Raw genomic sequence first — 27,193 nt, forward strand, 5'->3', positions numbered from 1 at the left:
CTCAGCCTCAGAGAAGGCTGTCCCTCACAGCTCCAGACCCCAACACTATCTCCTGGGAGGAGTACATTTCTGCAGAGCACGGAAAGTAAGCCCTGCTTTATTCCTTTTAAGAAAGGTCACAGATGACACCACTGTCCGGATTAATATCAAGCCACTTTTTATTATTGAGTTATTTCATTGAAGATCGTAACTAGCAGTGGCTTACTATTAAGCCTCCAAACGTATACGCCAATGGTGCTGACTTAGTCTGTTTGTGTATGTGTTCATCCCCAGGGCACCTCATCTTGGGAGAGAGCTTGTGTGTAAGGAAAGCAAGAAGAACTTCAAAGCGACCGTAGCCATGAGCCAGGACTTCCCTCTGGGCATTGAGTCGTGAGTAGAATCCCTCCTCTTATTGGCTAGTAGTCTCTCATCAGTCTTACCACTGACTGTAGTGCATTTGGAAACGTCCATGTATTTATCGTTATTGTGCACACAGGTTCTGACTAAATGTATATTAGGCAGATGCAGATCGCCAATTCAGAAAAGTTCTTGTCTAGCAAATGCTTTTGGAAGGCCTCTTGATTTTAGGTACATTTTAAGTTTGATTGAATAGGATCTAGGCTAGTAATGTACTGTTAGAATAATGCATACATCAATTCAAAATAAGTGTTTGGCACTGACCCATTTTTCTGTCCTCTTCCAGGTTACTGAATGTGTTGGAGGTCATAGCCCCATTCAAACATTTCAACAAACTAAGAGAATTTGTTCAAATGAAGCTTCCTCCTGGGTTTCCAGTCAAGCTTGGTATGAATCTATTGTACACTGAACTAAAATATAAATGCAACATATAAAGTGTTGGTCCCATGTTTCATGAGCTGAAATAAAATATCCCTGAAATGTTTCATAAGCACAAAAAGTTTATTTCTATCAAATTTTGGGCACAAATTTGTTTACATCCCTGTTAGTGAGCATTTCTCCTTTGCCAAAATAATCCATCCACCTGACAGGTGTGGCATATCAAGAATCTGATTAAACAACATGATCATTACACAGGTACACCTTGTGCTGGGGACAGTAAAAGGCCACTCTAAAATGTGCAGTTTTGTCACACAACACAATGCAACAGTCTCAAGTTGAGGGAGTGTGCAACTGGCATGTTGACTGCAAGAATATCCACCAGAGCTGCTGCCAGATAATTGAATGTTAATTTCTCTAGCATATGCCACCTCCGGGGTGACAGGTAGCCTAGCGGTTAGAGCGTTGGGCCAGTAACCGAAAGGTTGCTGGATCGAATCCCCAAGCTGACAAGGTAAAAATCTGTCGTTCTGCCCCTGAGCCCACTGTTCCCCGGGCACCGAAGACGTGGATGTCGATTAAGGCAGCCCTCCGCACCTCTCTGATTCAGAGGAGTTGGGTTCAATGCGGAAGACACATTTCAGTTGAAGGCATTCATTTGTACAACTGACTAGGTATCCCCCTTTCCCAACATCGTTTTGGAGAATTTGGCAGTATGTTCAACCGACCTCATAACCGCAGACCACGTGTATGGTGTTGTGTGGGAGAGCGATTGCTGATGTCAATGTTGTGAACAGAATGCCCCATGGTGGCAGTGGGGTTATGGTATGGACAGGCATAAGCTACGGACAGTGAACACAATTGCATTTTATGGATGGCAATTTGAATGCACAGAGATACCGTGATGAGATCCTGAGGCCCATGGTCGTGCCATTCACCTGCCGCCATCACCTCATTGTTCAGCATGGTAATGCACGGGCCCATGTCGCAAGCATCTGTACACAATTCCTGGAAGCTGAAAATGTCCCAGTTCTTCCAAGGCCTGCACACTCACCAGACATGTCACCGATTGAGCATGTATGGGAGGATCTGGATCGACGTGTACGACAGCATGTTCCAGTTCCCGACAATATCTAGCAACTTCGCACAGCGATTGAAGAGGAGTGGGACAACATTCCACAGGCCACAGTCAACAGCCTGATCAACTCTATGCGAAGGAGATGTTGAGCTGCATGAAGAAAATGGTGGTCAGACCAGATAATGACTGGTTTTCTGATCCACTCCCCTACCTTTTTTAAAAAGTATCTGTGACCAACAGATGCATATCTGTATTCCCAGTCATGTGAAATCCATCGATTAGTGCCTAATGACTTTATTTCAATTGACTGATTTCCTTATATGAACTGTAACTCAGAAAAATCGTCGAAATTATTTAATGTTGCGTTTATATTTTTGTTCAGTATACATTGCATTTGGAAAGTATTCAGACCCCTTGACTTTTTCCACATTTTGTTACATTACAGCCTTAATTCTAAAATGTATAAAATATATATTTTTTACCTTTATTTACATTGGTATTCAGACCCTTTGTTATGAGGCTTGAAATGTAGCTCAGGTGCGTCCTGTTTCCATTGATCATCTTTTAGATGGTTCTACAACTTGATTCTTCCAAGACTCTTCCTTCAGCTGGCCGCCCGGCCAAACTGATAAATCGGGAGAGAAGGGCCTTGGTCAGGGAGATGACCAAGAACCCTTTGATCACTCTGACAACTCCAGAGTTCCTCTGTGGAGATGGGAGAACCTTCCAGAAGGACACGCTGTGGGGATGTTTTTCATCGGCAGGGACTGGGAGACAAGTCAGGATCCTAGGGAAAGATAAACGGAGCAAAGTACAGAGAGATCCTTGATTAAAACCTGCCTCAAAGCACTTAGGACGTCAGACAGGGATGATGGTTCACACAGCCAAGACAATGCAGGAGTGGCTTTGGGACAAGTCTCTGAATGTCCTTGAGTGGCCCAGCCAGAGCCGGGACTTGAACCCGATCGAACATCTCTGGAGAAACCTTAAAATACCTGTTCAGCGATGCTCCCCATTCAACCTGTTCAGAGCCTGAGAAGATCTGCAGAGAAGAATTGGAGGAACTCCCCAAATACAGGTGTGCCAAGCTTGTAGCGTCACACCCAAGAATACTCAAAGCTGTAATTGCAGCCAAAGGTGCTTCAACAAAGTACTGAGTAAAAGGTCTGAACACTTATGTAAATGTGATATTTCAGTTTTTAATTTTGAACAAATTTGCAAACATTTCTGTAAATCTGTTTTTGCTTTATCATTATGGGGTATTGTGTGTGAATTGATGAGGACAAATTCTTTTTAAGTCCATTGTAGAGAAGGCTGTAATGTAACAAAATGTGGAAAAAGTCAATGGGTCTGAATACTTTCCGAATGCACTGTACGTTATGTGGCCACATGGCTGATTTTATTTTTAAGTTAAAATAAAATGAAATATTGTAAAATTATGAAGAAACTGACATATTAAACCCTGGAAACAACCCCTCCTATTTTTGTGTTCCAGACATCCCTGTGTTCCCCACTATCACAGCGACGGTCACCTTCCAAGAGTTTCGCTACGATGACTTTGAGGAGTCCATCTTCTCCATCCCAGCGGACTACAAAGAGGACCCCAGTCGCTTCCCTGACCTCTGACCTGGTTGTCATAGCAACCAGAGGTGCCCCCGTCCCACACGCTCGGAAACTGACAAACAGCCTCTACCTACCTACATTATTAAAAGGCAAATAACCAACTAAAGTAGAAACAAAATTAGAATGTGCCATCTTATTGTTTGATGTCTGTCTGTGTGTTCTGATGGAAAAAAGGGAATTATCTCTTGGCCCTGAGTGTTCAATTTGTAGATATTTCCTCATAGCAAACCAATGCAAACAGGACTCGCATTGCACCACAACCATGTTCATATGTGTAGCAATAACAGCACAAGGTCCCCCAAAAATATTTGATGTCATCTGCTTAACAACTTCATGATCACTGCTCTGAAAAGTTAACTGTGACATCTTCAACGTGCACTTCTCCAGGCTTAGCACTCACTGCATCTAGCGTCTGCCCTTTGGAGGCTACCCTTTACTTATAAACTAAGTGTTAGAAAAATAGAGATGTCATAACTTTACCATGTTTAAATGATGTACGTTATATAGGCCTAGTCAAAAGGGGCAACACTGTATAGCAATACATTTCCAGTACATAAGAATGTTATTTTTAAACCTGCTGGTTTAAACAGCATTCTTACACAGATCAATACCCAAGCCTTTTGCTCGCTCGCTCTCTCTCAGGATGCAAACACCTGTATTTTCAGGTTAACTCATCTCTTACCTCCTGGCTATCACCGTGTTTCAAGTGATTGTGTGAATTTGGGGCTCTATTCAATCCGTAGCGCTGAAGATCCGCTTTATAGTGCGATAGGCAATTTTCCTGTGGTCGCAGACTTCATTCACGGTAAACGCTGTGTGGGCTCAATCGGAAATTACCTTTACATTTTAATGCAGATCTTTTGTGATATGGATTGAATCCAGCCCATAATGTGTTTTGTGTGTGAGAGAGGACTGTTGTACTGTACTTTAAAGGTGTGTGTGAGAGAGAACCCAGATGGGGTTTCAGGAAAGCTGATCTAGTTTGATACTGCACTGACATATTTAATTGCATGCAATGTTGACCCTCTTGAGTGTATATTTCATACACACTTGTTATACCTGCTGCCATCTCGCTATCCTTTCAAATTATTCAGGAAGACCAACTTCTACCGTATAAATATTGTAACCACACTAAAACCCTTTGGTCAAATGCATTTAGGTGCTTTTACCACGAGATTATTTCCTTGAGCGTACTCCAGTTTACACTACAGACTCTACATTTCAATGAGAGCTGTAAAATCCATATGGTTTATGAAATGAGATGTGACCAGCAGTAGGTAACAGTTTGGGTCATAAGAATGTATCTGGCTTGAGCCTACTGGTATTTATAAATATATTGCAGCTTTTCCAATTTCCCATTCCTTTAAATAAATCACCAGCATCATGTCTCTGCATTGCAGTGTTCCATTGTTTGCCATGGGGCAGAGAACATTTGCTAGTTTCCTGCAATTCTACACATAAGCCAAGGCAAAATGCTGTGTTCTTATGCTATGTAAACCAATGGGCGCCATGCCATTTTTACCTGTCTAGTTTTTGGTGACTTAGTTCTCAAAGATTCTTATTTAAAAAATATATATTGCTCCATTATATTTATACACTGAAATCTTTACACATGGGTTTTTATTGTATATAAAACAATACAAACTTATAAGAATGACAACAAGAATAAGATCTAATGGGTATTGTGAATAGGTGAGCTATAAGGAGTGGTTATTATAGCACCACAAGACTCACTATACGGCTTCCGTATAATAACGGATGGGATATGAACACTATACCACGTACAGAAGTGACAAAAAAAATTGTGAATTAGAGGCAACAATACAAAAGTAAGCTCAAGAATGAAAAGCTAAGTCCACAGCAAACTGCTCCATCTAGCAGCCATGTCTGATGAAATGGACATACAGTGAATTTGTTAAGCAGTGCAACTGGCTGCTTCTGCTCCCAGCAATGAGTAGAAACTAAGTCAAATGCCGTTATCCTTTAAGCAAAAAAACAAAAACAGGTCGCACACTTGCTAGAGTATACACTTAAAATTACAGCAATAAACCTTTCAACCACCGAATTAGGACAAAATAAAGAATCATGTACACACCGTACAAACTGAAAATTTAGAAAACTGAAGTCTTAAAGTTCATCTTCTAATTGATCTATTTTGTCTAGTGACTCCAAAAGAAAGATAATTCAAGTGAGATAAAGAGGGATGGAGTTGATTGAAGCCTGTATACAGTAAGGTCGGTGCAGCATGGAGGGTTGGGTACAATGGAGGGTTGGGTACAGAGATCTATGCACCCGTCTCTATGATTAGGTTACTCAATCACTGACATCCATGTCGTCCTCTTCGTGGTGGTCGACGTCCTCTTCGCGGTGGTCGTCACCATTGACTTTGGGAGTCTCAGTGCCATTGCCTTCCACTGAGTGAGGAGACTGGGCTCCGGAGTCCTGGTCGGAATCCTTCTTGTCCAGCCTCTCCCTCTCCTTCTCACTGTCGTAGCCCTGCTCTTCCTCATCATAGTCTCTGGTGACCTGCAAAGACATCTAGGACATTTGAAATGATTAAGTTTCATATTTCTGAAACTCATTTCATATTACTTGTTTTTCATTTAAATACAGTGAGTAATGCTAGATCTGAGGTCAAAAGCCAGAAGGAAGAATAAGCGTGGACAGCCTACACATCTTACATAACTTAAGACAAATCAGTTTCAGTCAGTGCGGCTTACCTTCACGTCGCCTTTCTCTCCATCAGTTTTCTTTTCCCGTTCCTTATCTTTACTCCTTTCTTTCTTTTCCTTCCGTTCCTCCCGACTGCGGTCTTTATCGCACCTGCGCTCTCGATCATTCTGTCTTTCCTTGTCCCTCTTCTTCTCCTTCTTATGTCTGTAGAGAGGAAAGGTTAAAGCTTATGAAACAAAGTCTCAATGTGTGTAGACAGTCCAACATTGTTTATTTTCAGGTCTCTTAAAAGAACCCTTGACATTTGAAATCTAAATAAATTGAGGGCATTCACACTGTAAACAAAATGTCTAGAAGATCATCTCATTCACACTCTCAAAGTAGCCACCAATACCACTGGCATTTCGTAAATGTGTCCCCTTAGGAAATTATTTCCTATGAGAAGCAATCAATAATATAAACGGCAATAACGAGACCATAGATAGGCCAAAATATCCACCTTCTAGGAGAGGGAGTCCTGGAAACTTTCCTCTTGGGGGATTTCTTAGGAGATCGGCTGGCGCTGCGACTCTTCCTCCGCCTTCTGTACTCAAGAGCAACAAAATGAAAAAAATTAATTTCACAAGTAGTAAATATCTGACCAATCAACATGTTTTGGCAGCATGGAGAAACAGACGTGTGGCTCTAACCAAACAAAGCTGCACTCACCTATCTATACTGCGAGACCTCCTGGTAGTGCTGTAGCTTTTTGGAGGTGTTTTGGAGCACTTTTTATCCCGCTCCTCTTTCTTCCTATCCCTGTGGTTCAGAGACAAGTTGGTTACATCTGATCAAATTTTGGTATTATATATACAGTGCCTTGACTTTTTCCACATTGTTACGTTACAGCCTTATTCTAAAATGGATTAAATAAAACGATTTGCTCAGCAATCTACACACAATACCCCATAATGACAAAGCGAAAACAGGTTTGACATTTTTGCTAATTTATTAAACATAACAGAAATACCTTTTTATTAAGTATTCAGACCTTTTGCTATGAGACTCAAATGAGCTCAGGTGCATCCTGTTTCCATAGATCATCCTTCAGATGTTTCTACAACTTGATTGGAGTCAACCTGTGGTAAATTCAGTTGATTGGATATTATTTGGAAAAGGCCCACACGTGTCTATACAAGGTCCCACAGTTGACAATGCATGTCAGGGCAAAAACAAAGCCATGATGTCGAAGGAATTGTCCGTAGAGCTCCGAGACAGGATTGTGTCGAGGCACAGATCTGGGGAAGGGTACCAAAACATTTCTGCAACATTGAAGGTCCCCAAGAACACAGTGGCCTCCAACATTCTTAAATGGAAGAAGTTTGGAACCATCACGACTCTTCCTAGAGCTGTCCGCCCGGCCAAACTGAGCAATCGGGGGAGAAGGGCCTTGGTCAGGCAGGTGACCAAGAACCCGGTGGTCACTGACAGAGCTCCAGAGTTCCTCTGTGGAGATGGGAGAAACTTCCAGAAGGACAACCATCTCTGCAGCATTCTACCAATTAGGCCTTTATAGAAGAGTGGCCAGAAAGAAGGCACTCCTCAGTAAAAGGCACATGACAGCCCACTTGGAGTTTGCCAAAAGGCACCTAAAGTCTCTCAGTCCATGAGAAACAAGACTCTGGTCTGATGAAACCAAGATTGAACTCTTTGGCCTGAATGCCAAGCATCACGTCTGGAGGAAACCTGGCACAATCCCTACAGTGAGGCATGGTGGTTGCAGCATCATGCTGTGGGGATGTATTTCAGCAGCAGGGACTGGGGAGTCTAGTCAGGATCGAGGCAAAGATGAACAGAGCAAAGTACAGAGATCCTTGATGAAAAACCTGCTCCGGAGCGCTCAGGACCTCAGACTGGGGCGAAGGTTCACCTTCCAACAACGACCCTAAGCACACAGCCAAGACAACACAGGAGTGGTTTCGGGACAAGTTTCTGAATGTTCTCGAGTGGCCCAACCAGAGCCCGCACTTTAACCCAATTAAACATCTCTGGAGAAATGAAAATGGCTATGCAGAAACGTTCCCCATCCAACCTGACAGAGCTTGAGAGGGATCTGCAGAGAAACTTCCCAAACGCAGGTGCGCAAAGCTTGTAGCGTCTTACCCAAGATGACTCGAGGCTATAATAGTTGCCAAACGTGCTTCAAAGTACTGAGTACTTATGTAAAATGTGATTGCTCATTTATAAAATAAATAAAAACTAACATGTCTAAAAAAACAGTTTTTTGCTTTGTCATTATGGGGTATTGTGTATCGATTAGGCCATCATTGTAAATAAGAATTTGTTCTTAACTGACTTGCCTAGTTAAATAAAGGTTAAATCAAAAGTTTGGAAACACCTACTCATTCAAGGGTTTTTCTTTATTTTGACTATTTTCTGAATAATAGTGAAGACATTAAACTATGAAATAACACATATGGAATCATGTGTTAAATCAAAATATATTTCATTTGACTTTCTTCAGTAGCCACCCTTTGCAAACAGGAAAGGAAGACCCAGAGTTACCTCTATGGCAGAGAATAAGTTCATTAGAGTTACAAGTCTCAGAAATGTCATCCCAAATAAATGCTTCACAGAGTTCAAGTAACAGACACAACAACAGTTCAGAGGAGACTGTGTGAAATCAGGCCTTCATGGTCCAATTGCTGCAAAGAAACCACTACCAAAGGACACCAATAATAAGAATAGACCTGCTTGGGCCAAGAAACACGAGGAATGGACATTAGACTGGTGGAAATCTGTCCTCTGGTCTGATGAATTCAAATGACATCTTTGGTTCCAACCGCTGTCTTTGTGAGACGGGGAGTACGTGAACGGATGATCTCCACGTGTGGAGGTGGTGGTGTGATGGTGCTTTGCTGGTAACACAGTCAGTGATTTATTTAGAATTCAAGGCACACTTAACTAGCATGGCTACCACAGCATTCTGCAGCAATACGTTATCCCATCTGGTTTGCGGTTAGTGGGACTATCAATTGTTTTTCAACAGGACAATGACCCAACACACCTCCAGGCTGTGTAAGGGCTATTTGACCAAGGAGAGTGATGAGTGCTGCATCAGATGACCTGGCCTCCACAATCACCCGACCTCAACCCAATTGAGATGGTTTGGAATGAGTTGGACCGCAGAGTGAAGGAAAAGCAGTCAACAAGTTCTCAGCATATGTGGGAACTACTTCAAGACTGTTGGAAAAGCATTCCAGGTGAAGCTGGTTGAGAGAATGCCAAGAGTGTGCAAAGCTGTCAACAAGGGTGGTTCCTTTGAAGAATCTCATATTTTGACTTGTTTAACACTTTTTTGGTTACTACATGATTCCATGTGTTATTTCATAGTTAATGTCTTCACTATTATTCTGCAATGTAGAAAATAGTCAAAAATAAACAAACAAAAACCCTTGAATGAGTTGGTGTCCAAACATACATACACTACCGTTCAAAATGTCCTTGTTTTCCATGAAAACATACTTGAATTTAATTAGCAAAATAGTCAAAACGCTGACATGGTAATAAATAATGATTTTTAATTTAAATAATAATTGTGTCCTTCAAACTTTGCTTTTGTCAAAGAATCCTCCATTTGCAGCAATTACAGCCTTGCAGACCGTTGTCAATTTGTTGAGGTAATCTGAAGAGATTTCACCCCATGCTTCCTGACGCACCTCCCACAAGTTGGATTGGCTTGATGGGCACTTATGTACCATACGGTCAAGCTGCTCCCACAACAGCTCAATAGGGTTGAGATCCAGTGACTATAATGGAGTGGCCAGCACAGACAGAATACCAGCTGACTTTTCTTCCCTAAATAGTTCTTGCATAGTTTGGAGCTGTCCTTTGGGTCATTGTCCTGTTGTAGGAGGAACTTGGCTCCAATTAAGCACCGTCCACAGGGTATGGCATGGCGTTGCAAAATGGAGTGATAGCCTTCTTTCTTCAAGATCTTTTACCCTGTACAAATCTCCCACTTTACCACCACCAAAGCACCGCCAGACCATCACATTGCCTCCACCATGCTTGACAGATGGCATCAAGCACTCCAGCGTCTTCAAATTTTTTCTGCATCTCACGAATATTCTTCTTTGTGATCCGAACACCTCAAACATAGATTCGTCTGTCCATAACACTTTTTTCCAATCTTCCTCTGTCCAGTGTCTGTGTTCTTGTGCCCATCTTAATCTTTTATTTTTATTGGCCAGTCTGAGATACAGCTTTTTCTTTGCAACTCTGCCTAGAAGGCCAGCATCCGGGAATCGCCTCTTCACTGTTGACGTTGAGACTGGTGTTTTGCGGGTACTATTTAATGAAGCTGCCAGTTGAGGACTTGTGAGGCGTCTGTTTCTCATACTAGACACTAATGTACTTGTCCTCTTGCTCAGTTGTGCACCGGGGCCTCCAACTCTTTCTATTCTGTTTAGAGCCAGTTTGCTCTGTTCTGTGAAGGGAGTCGTACACAGAGTTGTACGAGATCTTCAGTTTCTTGGCAATTTCTCGCATGGAATAGCCTTCATTTCTCAGAACAAGAATAGACTGACGAGTTTCAGAAGAAAGGTCTTTGTTTCTGGACATTTTGAGCCTGTAATCGAACCCACAAATGCTAATGCTCCAAATACTCAACTAGTCTAAACAAGGCCAATTTATTGTTTCTTCAAATGGGCGGCAGGTAGCCTAGTGGTTAGAGCGTTGGACTTGCTTTGGACTTGTAACCGAAAGGTTGCGAGATCGAATACCCGAGCTGACGATGTAAAAATCTGTCATTCTGCCCCTGAACAAGGCAGTTAACCCACTGTTACTAGGCCGTCATTGAAAATAAGAATTTGTTCTTAACTGACTTGCCTTGTTAAAGTAAAAGAAACATTTTATTTTAAAAAATGCAGGAAAAGTTTTCAGCTGTGCTAAAATATTGCAAAAGGGTTTTCTAATGATCAATTAGCCTTTTAAAAATGATAAACTTGGATTAGCTAACAACGTGCCATTAGAACACAGGAGTGATGGTTGCTGATAATGGGCCTCTGTACGCCAATGTACAGTGGGGGAAAAAAGTATTTGATTCCCTGCTGATTTTGTACGTTTGCCCACTGACAAAGAAATGATCAGTCGATAATTTTAATGTTAGGTTTATTTGAACAGTGAGAGACAGAATAACAACAAAATTCAGAAAAACGCATGTCAAAAATGTTATAAATTGATTTGCATTTTAATGAGGGAAATAAGTATTTGACCCCTCTGCAAAACATGACTTAGTGGCAAAACCCTTGTTGGCAATCACAGAGGTCAGACGTTTCTTGTAGTTGGCCACCAGGTTTGCACACATCTCAGGAGGGATTTTGTCCCACTCTTTGCAGATCTTCTCCAAGTCATTAAGGTTGAGGCTGACATTTGGCAACTCGAACCTTCAGCTCCCTCCACAGATTTTCTATGGGATTAAGGTCTGGAGACTGGCTAGGCCACTCCAGGACCTTAACCTGTTGGGTCTAGGGGGCAGCATTTGCACGTCTGGATAAAAAAAATGTACCCGATTTAATCTGGTTACTAATCCTACCCAGTAACTAGAATATGCATATACTTATTATATATGGATAGAAAACACTCTAAAGTTTCCAAAACTGTTTGAATGGTGTCTGTGAGTATAACAGAACTCATTTGGCAGGCAAAACCCTGAGACATTTTCTGACAGGAAGTGGATACCTGATGTGTTGTATTGACTTTAAACCTATCCCATTGAAAAACACAGGGGTTTAGGAATATTTTGGCACTTCCTATTGCTTCCACTAGATGTCACCAGCCTTTACAAAGTGTTTTGAGTCTTCTGGAGGGAGATCTGACCGAACAAGAGCCATGGAACGGTGATGTCCCATTAGACACCTGGCGCTACTTCATGTTGGGTACCCTCGTTCCAATACGTTATAAAAGGCTATGCATTCGTCCACCTTGAATATTATTCATGTTCTGGTTAAAAAGGCCCTAATGATTTATGCTATACAACGTTTGACATGTTTGAACGAACGGAAATATATTTTTTCCCCTCGTTCATGACGAGAAGTCCGGCTGGCTTACATCATGTGCTAACGAGACGGAGATTTTTGGACATAAATGATGAGCTTTTTTTGAACAAAACTACATTCGTTATGGACCTGTGATACCTGGAAGTGACATCTGATGAAGAGAATCAAAGGTAATGGATTATTTACATAGTATTTTCGATTTTAGATCTCCCCAACATGACGTCTAGTCTGTATCTGCAACGCGTATTTTTCTGGGCACAGTGCTCAGATTATTGCAAAGTGTGATTTCCCAGTAAGGTTATTTTTAAATCTGGCAAGTTGATTGCGTTCAAAAGATGTAAATCTATAATTCTTTAAATGACAATATAATATTTTACCAATGTTTTCTAATTTTAATTATTTAATTTGTGACGCTGACTTGACTGCCGGTTATTGGAGGGAAACGATTTCCTCAACATCAATGCCATAGTAAACGCTGTTTTTGTATATAAATATGAACTTGATAGAACTAAAAATGCATGCATTGTCTAACATAATGTCCTAGGAGTGTCATCTGATGGAGATTGTAAAAGGTTAGTGTATCATTTTAGCTGGTTTTATGGTTTTGGTGACCCTGTCTTTGACTTGACAAAACATTACACACAACTCTTGTAAATGTACTGTCCTAACATACTCTAAATTTATGCTTTCGCCGTAAAACCTTTTTGAAATCGTAAAACGTGGTTAGATTAAGGAGATGTTTATCTTTCAAATGGTGTAACATAGTTGTATTTTTGAAAAATTTGAATTTTGACATTTATTTGGATTCAAATTTGCCGCTCTTGAAATGCACCTGCTGTTGATGGAGTGCACCACAGGTGCGCGACGCTACCCCACCTAGCCCCAAGAGGTTAATGTGCTTCTTCTTGAGCCACTCCTTTGTTGCCTTGGCCATGTGTTTTGGGTCATTGTCATGCTGGAATACACATCCACGACCCGTTTTCAATGCCCTGGCTGAGGGAAGGAGGTTCTCACCCAAGATTTGACGGTACATGGCCCCGTCCATCATCCCTTTGATGCGGTGAAGTTGTCCTGTCCCCTTAGCAGAAAAACACCCCCAAAGCATAATGTTTCCACCTCCATGTTTGACGGTGGAGATGGTGTTCTTGGGGTCATAGGCAGCATTCCTCCTCCTCCAAACACGGCAAGTTGAGTTGATGTCAAAGAGCTCCATTTTGGTCTCATCTGACCACAACGCTTTCACCCAGTTGTCCTCGGAATCATTCAGATGTTCATTGGCAAACTTCAGACGGGCATGTATATGTATTCTTGAGCAGGGGGACCTTCACGGCGTAGAGTGTTACCAATTGTTTTCTTGGTGACTGCCTTGAGATCATTGACAAGATCCTCCCGTGTAGTTCTGGGCTGATTCCTCACCGTTCTCATGATCATTGCAACCCCACGAGGTGAGATCTTGCATGGAGCCCTAGGCCGAGGGATACTGACAGTTCTTTTGTGTTTCTTCCATTTGCAAATAATCGCACCAACTGTTGTCACCTTCTCACCAAGCTGCTTGGCGATGGTCTTGTAGCCCATTCCAGCCTTATGTAGGTCTACAATCTTGTCCCTGACATCCTTGGAGAGCTCTTTGGTCTTGGCCATGGTGGAGAGTTTGGAATCTGATTGATTGATTGCTTCTGTGGACAGGTGTCTTTTATACAGGTAACAAACTGAGATTAGGAGCACTCCCTTTAAGAGTGTGCTCCTAATCTCAGCTCGTTACCTGTATAAAAGACACCTGGGAGCCAGAAATCTTTCTGATTGAGAGGGGGGTCAAATACTTATTTCCCTCATTAAAATGCAAATCAATTAATAACATTTCTGACATGCGTTTTTCTGGATTTTTTTGTTATTCTGTCTCTCACCGTTCAAATAAACCTACCATTAAAATTATAGACTGATCATTTCTTTGTCATCAGGCAATAGTACAAAATCAGCAGGGGATCAAAAACTTTTTCCCCTCACTGTAGATATAAAGAAAAGTCAGCTGTTTCCAGCTACAATAGTCATTTACATTAATGTCTACACTATTTCTGATCAATTTGATGTTATTTAATGGACATTGTTTTTTGCTTTTCTTTCAAAAATGTCTAAGTGACGGCAAACTTTTGAACAGTAGTGTACATTTTATATTCAGTTTAAGGCGGAAGTTTACATCCACCTTAGCCAAATACATTTAAACTCAGTTTCACAATTCCTGACATTTAATCCTAGTAAAAATTCCATGTCTTAGTTAGGATCACCACTTTATTTTAAGAATGTGATATGTCAGAATAATAGAAAAGAGAATGATTTATTTCAGCTTTTATTTCTTTCATCACATTCCCAGTGGGTCAGAAGTTTACATACACTCAATTAGTATTTGGTTTAAATTGGGTCAAATGTTTTGGGTAGCTTTCTACAATAAGTTGGGTGAACTTTGACCCATTCCTCCTGACAGAGCTGGTGTAACTAAGTCAGGTTTGTAGGCCTCCTTGCTCGCACATGCTTTTTCAATTCTGCCCGCAGATTGTCTATAGGATTGAGGTCAGGGCTTTGTGATGGCCACTCCAATACCTTGACTTTGTTGTCCTTAAGCCATTTTGCCACAACTTTGGAAGTATGCTTGGGGTCATTGTCCATTTGGAAGACCCATTTGCGACCAAGCTTTAACTTCCTGACTGATGTCTTGAGATGTTGCTTCAATATATCCACATACTTTTCCTCCTCATGATGCCATCTATTTTGTGAAGTGCACCAGCCTCTCCTGCAGCAAAGCATCCCCACAACATGATGCTGCCACCGCCGTGCTTCACGTTTGGGATGGTGTCCTTCAGCTCGCAAGCCTCCCCCTTTTTCCTCCAAACATAACAATGATCATTATAGCCAAACAGTTCTATTTTTGTTTCATCAGACCAGAGGCCATTTCTCCAAAAAGTAGGATCTTTGTCCCCATGTGCAGTTGCAAACCGTAGTCTGGCTTTTTTATGCCGGTTCCTGAGCAGTGGCTTCGTCCTTGCTGAGCGGCCTTTCAGGTTGTCGATATAGGACTCATTTTACTGTGGATACAGATACTTTTGTACCCGTTTCCTCCAGCATCTTCACAAGGTCCTTTGCTGTTGTCCTGGGATTGATTGCACTTTTCGCACCAAAGTACGTTCAACTCTAGGAGGCAGAACGCGTCTCCTTCCTGAGCGGTATGACAGCTGCGTGGTTCCATGGTGTTTATACTTGCGTACTATTGTTTGTACAGATGAACGTGGTACCTTAAGGCGTTTGGAAATTGCTCCCAAGGATGAACCAGACTTGTGGAGGTCTACAAAGGTTTTGGCTGATTTCTTTTGATTTTCCCATGATGTCAAGCAAAGAGGCAGTGAATTTGAAGGTAGGCCTTGAAATACATCCACAGGTACACCTCCAATTGACTCGCATTATGTCAATTAACCTATCAGAAGCTTCTAAAGCCATTACATAATTTTTCTGGAATTTTCCAAGCTGTTTAAAGGCACAGTCAACTTAGTGTATGTAAGCTTCTGACCCACTGGAATTGTGATACAGTGAATTATAAGTGAAATAATCTGTCTGTAAACAATTGATGGAAAAATTACTTGTGTCATGCACAAAGTAGATGTCCTAACCGACTTGCCAAAACTATAGTTTGTTAACCTGTTGGGGCTAGGGGGCAGTATTTTCACGGCTGGATAAAAAAACGTACCGGATTTAATCTGGTTACTAATCCTACCCAGTAACTAGAATATGCATATACTTATTATATATGGATAGAAAACACCCTAAAATTTCTAAAACTGTTTGAATGGTGTCTGTGAGTATAACAGAACTCATTTGGCAGGCAAAACCCTGAGACAGATTCTGACAGGAAGTGGATACCTGATGTGTTGAATTACCTTTAAGCCTATGCCATTGAAACACACAGAGGCTTATTCATGTTTTGGCACTTCCTATTGCTTCCACTAGATGTCACCAGCCTTTACAAAGTGTTTTGAGTCTTCCACTGTGAGATCTGACCGAACAAGAGCCTTGGAACGGTGATGGCCGATTAGACTCTGGCGCGCGAGGTCATGTTGGGTACCCTCGTTCCAATACGTTTTAAAAGAGAATGCATTCGTCCACCTTGAATATTATTCATGTTCTGGTTAAAAAAGGCACTAATGATTTATGCTATACAACGTTTGACATGTTTGAACGAACGTAAATATATTTTCCCCCCTCGTTCATGAAGTGAAGTCCGGCGGGCTTAGATCATGTGCTAACAACACGGAGCTTTTTTGAACAAAACTACATTCGTTATGGACCTGGGATTCCTGGAAGTGACAACTGATGAAGAGAATCAAAGGTAATGGATTATTTACATAGTATTTTCGATTTTAGATCTCTCCAACATGGCGGTTAGTCTATCGCAAAGCGTATTTTTCTGGGCGCAGTGCTCAGATTATTGCAAAGTGTGATTTCCCAGTAAGGTTATTTTTAAATCTGGCAAGTCGATTGCGTTCAAGAGATGTAAATCTATAATTCTTTAAATGACAATATAATATTTTACCAATGTTTTCTAATATTAATTATTTAATTTGTTGTGCTGACTGGACTGCCGGTTATTGGAGGGAAACGATTTCCTGAACATCAACGCCATAGTAAAACGCTGTTTTTGGATATAAATATGAACTTGATAGAACTAAAAATGCATGTATTGTCTAACATAATGTCCTAGGAGTGTCATCTGATGGAGATTGTCAAAGGTTAGTGCATAATTTTAGCTGGTTTTATGGTTTTGGTGACGCCTGTCTTTGAATTGACCAAACATTACACACAGCTATTGTCAATGTACTCTCCTAACATAATCTAACTTTATGCTTTCGCCGTAAAACCTTTTTGAAATCAGACAACGTGGTTAGATTAAGGAGATGTTTATCTTTCAAAGGGTGTAAGATAGTTGTATGTTTGAAAAATTTGAATTTTGACATTTATTTGGTTTCAAATTTGCCGCTCTTGAAATGCACCTGCTGTTGATGGAGTGCACCACAGGTGGCACGCTAGTGTCCCACATAGCCCCAAGAGGTTAACAAGAAATTTGTGTAGTGGTTGAAAAACAAGTTTTAATGACTCAATCCTAAATGTATGTAAACTACCAACTTCAACTGAATATATGGGATTAGAGCTGTGGTTAGGAGGTAGACAGTAACCTCAGGGCTGTCTTGGAAGTTATGAGTGTGCCGTTTGAGGATTAAGAATGGGTCAAGTCTGTGCTCTGTGGCTTACCTGGATTTACTTGGTGATGGTTTGCTCCTGTCTTTGGAGTGGGACCTCCCACTTCTCCTTCGAGGGCTCTTGGAGCGTCTCCTGCTCCTGGAGTGTGAACGTCGCTTAGATCTGCTCTTTGAACGCCTGCAGACCACGAACATCACACAGACACGACATCAATCTCTACCCTCAATATACATTTAAAAAACCTTTACTTATTTTTAACACAATCCAAATAATTTCTGTCAGGAAAACAGAGTTTGTGTTCACCTGTGTCTGGAGCGAGAACGGGACCTTCTGCGTCTGGACCTGGACCTGGAACGCGAGTGCTTCCTCTTGCTCTCCTTGTCTGCATAAACAAAACGTTAAAATTACTTGGGTACAGCAAATAATAGCTTTTAGCTAGGGCTAACGGTATTTATCTGAGATGTAAGGTATGTTTTGGAGATGCAATGCTTTGGCTACTCACTACCAGGCTCGATGGCAGCAGAGATTAGGGACTGGGCCTCTCTGACCCTCTTCATGGCCACTTCTATCTCTTTGTTGGAGGAGTCTGCCTTCAGGCCCGGATTCATGTTCATGTTCATCCCTACACCCATGTGGTTCATTCTGAAGAAGAGGACATTTTGTGGTGATTATAAACTGGGTAGTTTGGGTCCTGGATGGTGTTTGGCTGAAACAGCCACAGCATTCCAGTCATGTGTATATCAGACAATATACCTTGGGTATGATGCAAAACTACTTGTTTACTGTTACATTTCTATTAATAACCGGTTTATAATAGCAATAAGGTACCTCAGGGGTTTGTGGTATATGGCCAATATACCACTGCTAAGGGTCGTCTTTGCGTCGTGCCTAAGAACGGCCCTTAAGCGTGGTATATTTAAGTAATAAGGACCCAGGGGGTATGGTATATAGCTAATATACCACGGTTAAGGGCTGTTCTTAGGCACGACGCAAAGACGACCCTTAGCAATGGTATATTGGCCATATACCACAAACCCCTGAGGTACCTTATTGCTATTATAAACCGGTTATTAATAGAAATGTAACAGTAAACAAGTAGTTTTGCATCATACCCAAGGCCATTATAAACCGGGTGGTTCGAGCCCTGAATGTTGACTAGCTGAAAGCCGTGGTATATCATACTGTATACCATGGTTATGACAACAAACAAAAAAAAGTACTATTTATTGGTCTAATTATGTTGGTAACTAGTTTATAATAGACACCTCAGGGGTTTGTGGTATATGGCCAATATACCACGGCTAAGGGCTGTATCCAGGTCGTGCCTAAGAACAGCCCTTAGCTGTGGTATATTGGCCATACACCACACCCCCTTGTGCCTTATTGCTTAAACATACCACACCCCTTCAGGACTTACTGCTTAATTATAAACTGGGTGGTTCCAGCCCCGAATGCTGATTGGCTGAAAGCCGTGGTATATCAGACCGTATACCACAGGTATGACAAACCATTTTTACTGCTCTAATTACTTTAGTAAGCAGTTTATAATAGCAATAAAGCCCCTCTGGGGTCCCTGGTATATGGCCAATATACCACAGCTAACGCGTTGTGCCTAAGAACAGCCCTTAGCCGTGGTATATTGGCCATATACCACACCCCCCGCGCCTTATTGCTTAATTAGAACACACTGGAGTGCAATCCAACAAATTAATGGCTCATAGGTGTTACTGGAGGTGAGCTAGTCTGATGTCTTATAATGGGAATTTTCTAGAGACACGATGACTTACTTTGGATCCACCTGCGTCATAAACTTCAGAAGCTGCTCAGTAGGAAAAGACTGGGGAAGAAGAGTGAAGTGTAAAATATATAATATACAAGTTAGAAATATAATTTCAACATTTCCCTTTTAACACCAGCATTTGCGTGTGCATACAGAACAATACTATATATACAAAAGTATGTGGACACCCCTTCAAATAAGTGGATTTGGCTATTTCAGCCACACTCATTGCTGAAAGATGTATAACATCGAGCACACAGCCATGCAATCTCCACAGACAAAAATTGGCAGAATGGCCTTACTGTAGAGCTCAGTGACTTTCAACGTGGCACTGTCATAGGATGCCACCATTCTAACAGCTCGCCAAATTTCTGCCCTGCTAGTGCTTCCCCGGTCAACTGTAAGTGCTGTTATTGTGAAGTGGAAACGTCTAGGAGCAACAGCGGCTCAGCCGCAAAGTGGTAGGCCACACAAGTTCACAGAACAGGGCCGCAGAGTGCTGAAGAGCATAAAATCGTCTGTCCTCGGTTGCAACACTCACTACAGAGTTCCAAATTGCCTCGAAGCAACATCAGCATAAGAACTGTTCGTCGGGAGCTTCCTGAAATGGGTTTCCATGGCCAAGCAGCCACACACAAGCCTAAGATCACCACGTGCAATGCCAAGCGTCGGCTGGAGTGGTGTAAATCTCGCCGGCATCTGACAGTCCGACGGACGAATCTAGGTTTGGAGGATGCCAGAAGCACACTACCTGCCCGAATGCATAATGCCAACTGTAAAGTTTGGTGGAGGAGTAATGGTCTGGGGTTGTTTTTTCATGAGTCGGGCTAGGCCCCTTAGTTCCAGTGAAAGGAAAGCTTAATGCTACAGCATACAATGACATTCTAGACGAGTCTGTGCTTCCAACTTTGGGGAAGGCCCTTTCCTGTTTCAGCATGGCAATGGTTTGTCGAGTCTGGTGTGGAAGAACTTGACTCCCCTGCAGAGCCCTGACGGCAACCCCATCAAACACCTTTGGGATGAATTGGAACGCCGACTGCAAGCCAGGCCTAATTGCCAAACATCAGTGCCCGACCTCACTAATGCTCGTGGCTGAATAGAAGCAAGTCCCCACAGCAATGTTCCAACATCTAGTGAAAAGCCTTTCCAGAAGAGTGGAGGCTATTATAGCAGCATAGAGGGGACCAACTCCATATTATTGCACATGATTTTGGAATGAGATGTTCGGCGAGCAGGTGTCCACATACTTTTGGTCATGTAGTGCATCTCCAGGTTGCAAGCAAACACTCACCTGGGGATTCATATTCATATTGGGGTTTGAAAACCCAAATGCTGCCATCGCATCCATGGAGGGACCACCGAAAGGATTGCCTCCCATCTAAAATGCAACACATCATTAACCCTTTCATTGTCTATTACTCTACTTTACAGACTAATGTCCCCATGGGGAAAATTTGTTGCAGTATCATGTACACCAGGGATCATCAACTAGATTCAGCCGAGGTCCAATTTTTTCTTGAGTGGATGGTCGGAACATAATTACAAATCATTTGTAGACTGCAAATTGATCGCAAGAATCCCAAACAGATATCATATTTGACTAAAACTTAATTTCAAAACCTTGCTTACATTTGTATAGATCATCTCTCTTTATTATGCATGGGAATACTTGGGAACAGATTTCCTAAATTTAAATCAATTGGAGCTGATTTCCTGGTGTTTTTACAGTCTTATGATCAACAACGAAAAATAAAAAAAGTTTATTTTGTTCGTTGCTAAGAAAGCTTGGGGAGCCAAATAAAACCACCTGCAAGCTAAACAGTTGGGGAACCCTGATGTACACATTTAAATTATATATATAGAGAGATATATAACCGTGGTCATGTATATGCCTGTGTTCACGTGAGAGTGGACTTATCAGGGCATGTTCCATTTCATTAACTTAAGAACCAACATTGTCTTATGTCAGATGGCGTCACTCCTACGCAACGCCCGTCCCTTAAACAATCTGTCTTGTAGGAAGTGGAACTCTTATGTAAATATGAAAATTCCTGTTTTTTTTTTTATATCACTACGCTCGTATCCATGAAATAGGCAGAATAATTACCTAAATAAAATAAAAATTGTGACTGATATATTGGTTTGCAATTTTGAGAAAATAAACAAAACTGTGGCTATCTCCTGCACAAATAATGTGCAAGGACCTTGGTCGCCAGTGCAGTGACTTGATCAGCAGCTTTGCTAACTGTTGTAGCTAGCTTACTGACATAGCTGGCTAGCTCTACCTTTACTGACATGAAAAGCGTGCTTAGCCTGGTTAAATTACCCTGAAGTTGTAGACATGCAGCCTCAAAATGAGGGACCATTATCAGAAATCAGTCCGTAAGTCAGCATGTTTCTCTGCGATCGCTAACGTTTAACTTGTAAGTAACTTTGTATAATTGGCTCAGCTGAGTACAGCAGCTGACTCGGGAGGCTACTGCAATGACTCACGGCAGAACAGCTGCTTCATGAAAACTCATAAAAGTTAGTATCTGTAAACCCCCCCCACAAGTAAATAAATCAAAAATAAACTAATTTGGTCACAACATTTTTTATTTTAATGTTAAAATTAGCACTACTAAAGTAGTTTGCGAGCTAGCTTGTTTGAAGCGTTCAACAAATTGTGTACGCAGCACTAAGTAGGTAGCTTGTTGGTTAGCAGCAACGTTTCTCCTCTCGCAAGCTAATATTGGTCAAATTTATGCTAGCTTTTGTGCCCAGTCAAACTTCAGAAATACCGCTCATTGAAGCACAAAAACCCATAGCTAAATGTAAAATGACTAGAACTTCGTCACCAAAGAAACTTCATTATTGACCAATTTATTGTTTTATCTTAGATTAATACAGACAGTTTTGAGGCAGAAATTAGGTTCAGCAGACAATGTTACCTAGGTAGTATTTTCAAATGTTAGACAGCACATTGTAGCCAAACTACTTTTGATCTATCCCATACCTTTTGCAAGATACGAGAGAGATTAGCGCAGGCAGAATCGTTGCGCTATCTGACGTAAGACAATGAAGGACCACATAATTAAATTGAACAACAAAATATTTTATGTCTATGCTGAGGACCTACCTGTGGATAGGACATGGGGTTTGGTGTTGGGAGAAGTCCTACCTGTGGATTGGACATGGGGTTAGGTGTTGGAAGGAGACCTCCTCCGGACATAATCCCTGCAACAGCATTTGCTGGCGCCAGCAGTGACAAAGCCTTAGCCTCCTCTGGGATAACACCTACAGAAAAACAAAACAGGCATTATGGGAAGAAGAGAACGTCTACGTCTAGAATCTACTAAAGAGGAGAGACATTTTGAAAAACAAAAAGATTACTTGCTCAGGTATTCTTCAAACAAACATGTGTACAGGTTTCAATACTGTTACCTTTGATAGCTGCTAGATTTGAGAAGGTTTGTTCCCTTTATTCTTTTAATCATTGTAGATAGTTATTCTTCTAAGGTTGGGAAAAAAGTATATCACAATACACACTACTCCAGTGAACACTGCCAAGATTGTATCACCTGAACGTGTATTTTAAGTCATGAACCAAACGTTAGCTAGCACAGCGGCTTCTCCAGTGGGGTGTGCTCTCAATTTTCATATAGATTGAACAAGCGACTCACGTTGGTGGCTTCACTACTAAGGAGCACAGAGAAAAAAAAGGAAAAAAAAAAAATCGAGATACACAAAACAAAAAGAATTTCAGAGAGTTGGAGGTCAACAGTAAATACTGTACAGTCACAGTTTCTACTACTTACCAGCAATATGTAGAAAAATAACCTAGCTAGCAATCAAATTCTAGGTAGGCGATATCTGCGCTCCCAAGAACCTTACTTGTCACTGCATCAAATATGCTTAAAATTAATGCTTTTTAATTAAGTTTAATAATCAACTTGGCAACATTAGATTGTTTTTTATGTCTGACTAATATAGGGCAAAAAAAACAACAACTATGGTTTCACATCTCAATGTTACCAATGCTACCTAAAAAAGGAAACATACAATATCTTAATCAAGATGCAACGGGAAAAATAACATTTTTCTTATTTTTACAGAAGACGCACAAACATACACACACCAAGACAGACACACATACGCACACACCCACACAAAAAAAACATTTAAAAAAGGGCACATGGGAGAGAGAATTTAGCTGCAGGAGACAAAACGGTTGGGTGGTATTTTCAGCAGGGCCTGGTTTACAGGACTGGCTGAGCCAGGAAAAAGAACTGTAAAACACAACAACAAAAAAGAAAGACCACTGTTAAAAGAGAGCGCACTGAACCAGTTGCCATTGTCATGTGGGTGGATATCTAAGACAATTAACGACAACTAGATAGTCAGCAACCTTAAAGTACAGTATCACTGGTCAACATAGAAAACACACAGCCTAGTTATTTGAATCTGCCAATTTGAGGGATAGCGAGTGTTGAGTGAGTGCATCTAATTTTTATCTAAACTAAAAAATTGGACACTAGATTGCGACAAGGGTTCACCCAACTCCCAAAACCAGGAAGTGCCTTAACGCTAAAGGTGAAAAAAGTATGAAATGCAGGTGTAGCAATAGCCGTATCATTGAGATGTATGTGTACTGTTCAGTGACCATTTGGATCCAATGAGAATTAGATTGGATGTTATACAGGTCAGATTATTAAAATACCTATTTTGATAAATAGACTTGTGAGTAGTCAAATAACATGTGTTATACATGTGATCTGCCTTATGGTAATATCTAAACTACTGCATTCCACTTAAACTAAAATACATAGAGAATAGAAAATGAGAGAAAGAAAGGACACAGAAAAAGAGAAAGAGAAGGGGTTGGGGGGCTGCTTGAATGCTTGCTGGCCTTTTGTAATTGTCTACAATCCCCTGTTGGCAGGCAGAGGACCACTTTCAGCCATCAAGGAGGGGGCTCTGCTTTTGCCTTCTCCACTACAACAAATCACACACACAAATAACAGAGATAAGTTTAATAGAGGATAGTCCAATATGGGGGAGAAAATAAAAAGCATGGTTAAGTTTTCATATACATGTAAGTTCCTCTCTGCTTTCTTTTGTCTGCCCGTACACAGTCTTGGCTTGTTCAGCTCTCTCAGTCGAAGCAAGTGCCGGTCCCTAAAGCAGATCTTGGTATACTGTGGTTACTGGTAGGGGGGGGGCAACGAATAGGCTCTGGAGACCACTAGACTTAAAGTCGTCTGTGTTGTTGTAGTGTCTATCAAGTCCAATACATCATGGGTGGCATTATGACCTTACAGTGTGGCAGTAGCTTTATATAATAAATTACGTGTATGGTGGGTATAAGTTTGGTATTTAGTTCCACAGTATACCAATGATATGGGTTGAGAGATCTGATATAGACATCTCTCATTGTAATTAGCAAGGCGATTGTACAAGACACTGGGAGAATGGCATGGCATCATTTATCACAGAATCAGATAGGCTTGTCAGATCGAGAATGGATACTAGGATCTGAAATAGCTAGGACACATGCTTAAATAGTATCTCAAACCACAGGATCATAGAACCCCATCATTAAATCAATGGGCGCGTCACTCTCCCATAACTACGTCATACAGTCAAGGATCATTCATACAGAAGAGGGGAGAACAAAGCACCAACCTTCGGCAAAAGGGACGACGATCAGCGCTCTGTCCACGAAGACTGTGTTAGTCAGATGCTGAGAAACCCCCACGGACTCCGACTCTTGGAACTTCACAAAACACACACGCGACGTCACTGGCAGAGGCGATTCACTGCAATACGTTAGTTTGTAAGTTAGTTAGATAGCAACAACATATAAGTAGATTGTATCCAACAAAACACCCCTGAAGTAACTAACCAACCTATTATCTTAGCTAACTCATGTTTCGTCTAATATTTTGGGGACGGCCAGCTTGGGCCTCCAATGCTAACGTTAGCTAGCGTTAGCTAAACTAAAGTTAATAATACTACTTATATGGAAATCAACCAAATCACAAATTGGTAGGAAATGAATAGTCAAATAACCAATAACGATGTCTAGTTTGCGACAAAAGTTAAATAAATATGAGTGACTTACTCTGGTGGAAACAATTTGAGTTCTTCAATGGTTCCAAGAAACCCGAACAGCATTCGCATCTGCTCGGATGTTGTGCTTGGCGACACGTTCGTCACTTGCACTACGTTCGTGGTACAATTCATTTTTTCACAATACAATTTTAAAAAGAAATATATAAACAATTACCCTTCGATTTGAGAAGGATTTTTCAGAAATGTACTTCTTTGCTATCCTAGCCGAAGACGTTTTATAAACTCAAACGTTCATCCCAATGTGTTTCGTCGCCATGTTGTAAGCGTGAATACACACATAAAAAAAACGGCATGCGCACTGTGAAAATCCTGCAGTGATGTAGATAGTTTACACGGGCGTGGATGGACAACTGGCGGCGGGAGGGCCGCCCCCCTTTTGAACGCCCCCGGATCAATTCAGTCAGGGTCTCAATTTACTGTTGCTGCAAGTTATGTAGAATAATATAATACACAAGGTACACTATCGTAATTTGGTTGTGAATCAGCAGTTTTTCTCTTATGTCAGTCACTGATAGTCACTCAATTAGTCCTTTTCAGCTAACATTTTTAGATTTTTAAATTAGTTTAGCAACCAGCTGTTTTTGATAGTCAGTCTCACTCAGGTATCATATTTAAACCTGCAAACATTTCTCTCCACCCTATGGACAAATGTGTTGAATTGCAGGAAATTAGATGTAAAACAGCACATTTGCATCTCTGCCCTATGGCAAAATGAGTAGAATTGAATGAAATTAGCTATAAAATGCAAAGTCTTCTCTCTGCCCCATGGCAAAATGTGTAGAATTGCGCATGTGTGTGTAGAAGTACGCAGAGCAACTGACTGTAGCCCCTCATGATGAATTTGCATTTTTTGGGGCCCCCACCCTGAGCTAGCGTGTAGTGTTTTGTTTATTTATACATTTTTTATTACAAGTACAAATTACAAATATCAGGCTCAAATATTTGTTATACAAATGATCCGCATTCAACAACTTACATCACTAGTAGTGTTAATGTGTGTTAGTAAAGGTCTGCTTCCCCCAGGAATCAAATTGTGAAATTTCTCACATTTCTGTGGCATGTAATAAACAGTGAACTATATTTCTAGGCAAATTGAAATAGATGGTGCAAGGCCAAGAGATATCTTGATCCCCCTGTTCAGATGGAAGTCATGATTAATAACAGACATTGACTATTTGAATATCTTATATCACAAAAGTGAAACAAACAAGCAAGAGCAATAATTGTATACAAATATTTTCAACTGTTTTAGTGGTCGGTTTATATCACTTTACATCAGTAGGAAATAATAGGACATGGATGTATTCATGATTTTATTACAATATTAGAGTAGGCCTAATCACTGTTCATGTGAGAGGTGTTAGTAACCAATGGCTTTATTGTTGAGGTCATTGATTTGAAAGTTATTAGGCTGCCAAGTGTTATGTGGATATTGACTATGTTTTCAACCAGAATGGGCACAGTAACATGTGTCAACTGAGACTTAGATGGTTTATGCAAATCTTTGCAGGAATGCAGTGTAGAAAATCAAAGCCTTCCTTTTATGCGCGTCAACAATAGGCCTTATATTCCCAACCAAAGCTTCACTCTGACGCTCAGTGTTTGTGTTTGGTACAAATCTGCCACAGCAACGTAACAATGGATTTGGTATTCATCTAAACGTTCACAGAGTTTTTCATGATCAGCTGTGGCAGCCGTTTAGTTTGATGAAAAATGTATACTTTTGTGCCTGTAACACAACAACAGGTGTTACAGTGAAATGCTTACTTACAAGCCCTTAACCAACAATGCAGTTTTATGAAAAATAAGTGTTAAGTAAAAAACTATTAAAGAGCATCAGTAAAATAACAATAGCGAGGCTATATACAG

At 41.1% G+C, this 27,193-nt stretch overlaps 2 protein-coding genes across 9 annotated transcripts in view; one reads left to right on the forward strand and one right to left on the reverse strand.

The window, feature by feature from the left end:
* Positions 1-4,864, forward strand: part of LOC106569138 (ankyrin repeat domain-containing protein 13C) — a 36,036-nt gene extending 31,172 nt beyond the window's left edge. The window contains exons 10-13 of the mRNA XM_014140146.2: positions 6-85; positions 274-372; positions 686-786; positions 3,351-4,864. Coding sequence (XP_013995621.1) covers positions 6-85; positions 274-372; positions 686-786; positions 3,351-3,481 — 411 coding nt within the window. The 3' untranslated portion in view covers positions 3,482-4,864. The remainder of the gene's footprint in view (positions 1-5; positions 86-273; positions 373-685; positions 787-3,350) is intronic.
* Positions 4,865-5,081: 217 nt separating this feature from the next.
* Positions 5,082-25,624, reverse strand: LOC106569139 (serine/arginine-rich splicing factor 11). Of its 8 annotated transcripts, none has more exons than XM_014140151.1 (12): positions 25,314-25,624; positions 24,875-25,008; positions 22,371-22,486; positions 20,502-20,588; positions 19,218-19,267; positions 17,933-18,072; positions 17,734-17,812; positions 17,482-17,607; positions 6,860-6,949; positions 6,651-6,734; positions 6,199-6,355; positions 5,082-6,004 (listed from the first exon to the last, which is right to left on the reverse strand). In XM_014140151.1, the coding sequence occupies exons 1-12, from the start codon at positions 25,433-25,435 to the stop codon at positions 5,792-5,794; spliced, it is 1,398 nt and encodes a 465-aa protein (XP_013995626.1). In that variant the 5' UTR covers positions 25,436-25,624; the 3' UTR covers positions 5,082-5,791. The 8 variants fall into 8 exon arrangements, with proteins under 8 accessions (XP_013995626.1, XP_013995625.1, XP_013995624.1 ...); XM_014140150.1 differs by having other exon boundaries at positions 5,082-6,016; XM_014140149.2 differs by having other exon boundaries at positions 22,329-22,486.
* Between the last annotated feature and the right edge of the window lie 1,569 nt (positions 25,625-27,193).

The sequence above is a fragment of the Salmo salar genome, chromosome ssa14 (assembly GCF_905237065.1).
Source record: "Salmo salar chromosome ssa14, Ssal_v3.1, whole genome shotgun sequence".
Classification (NCBI taxonomy): domain Eukaryota; kingdom Metazoa; phylum Chordata; class Actinopteri; order Salmoniformes; family Salmonidae; genus Salmo; species Salmo salar.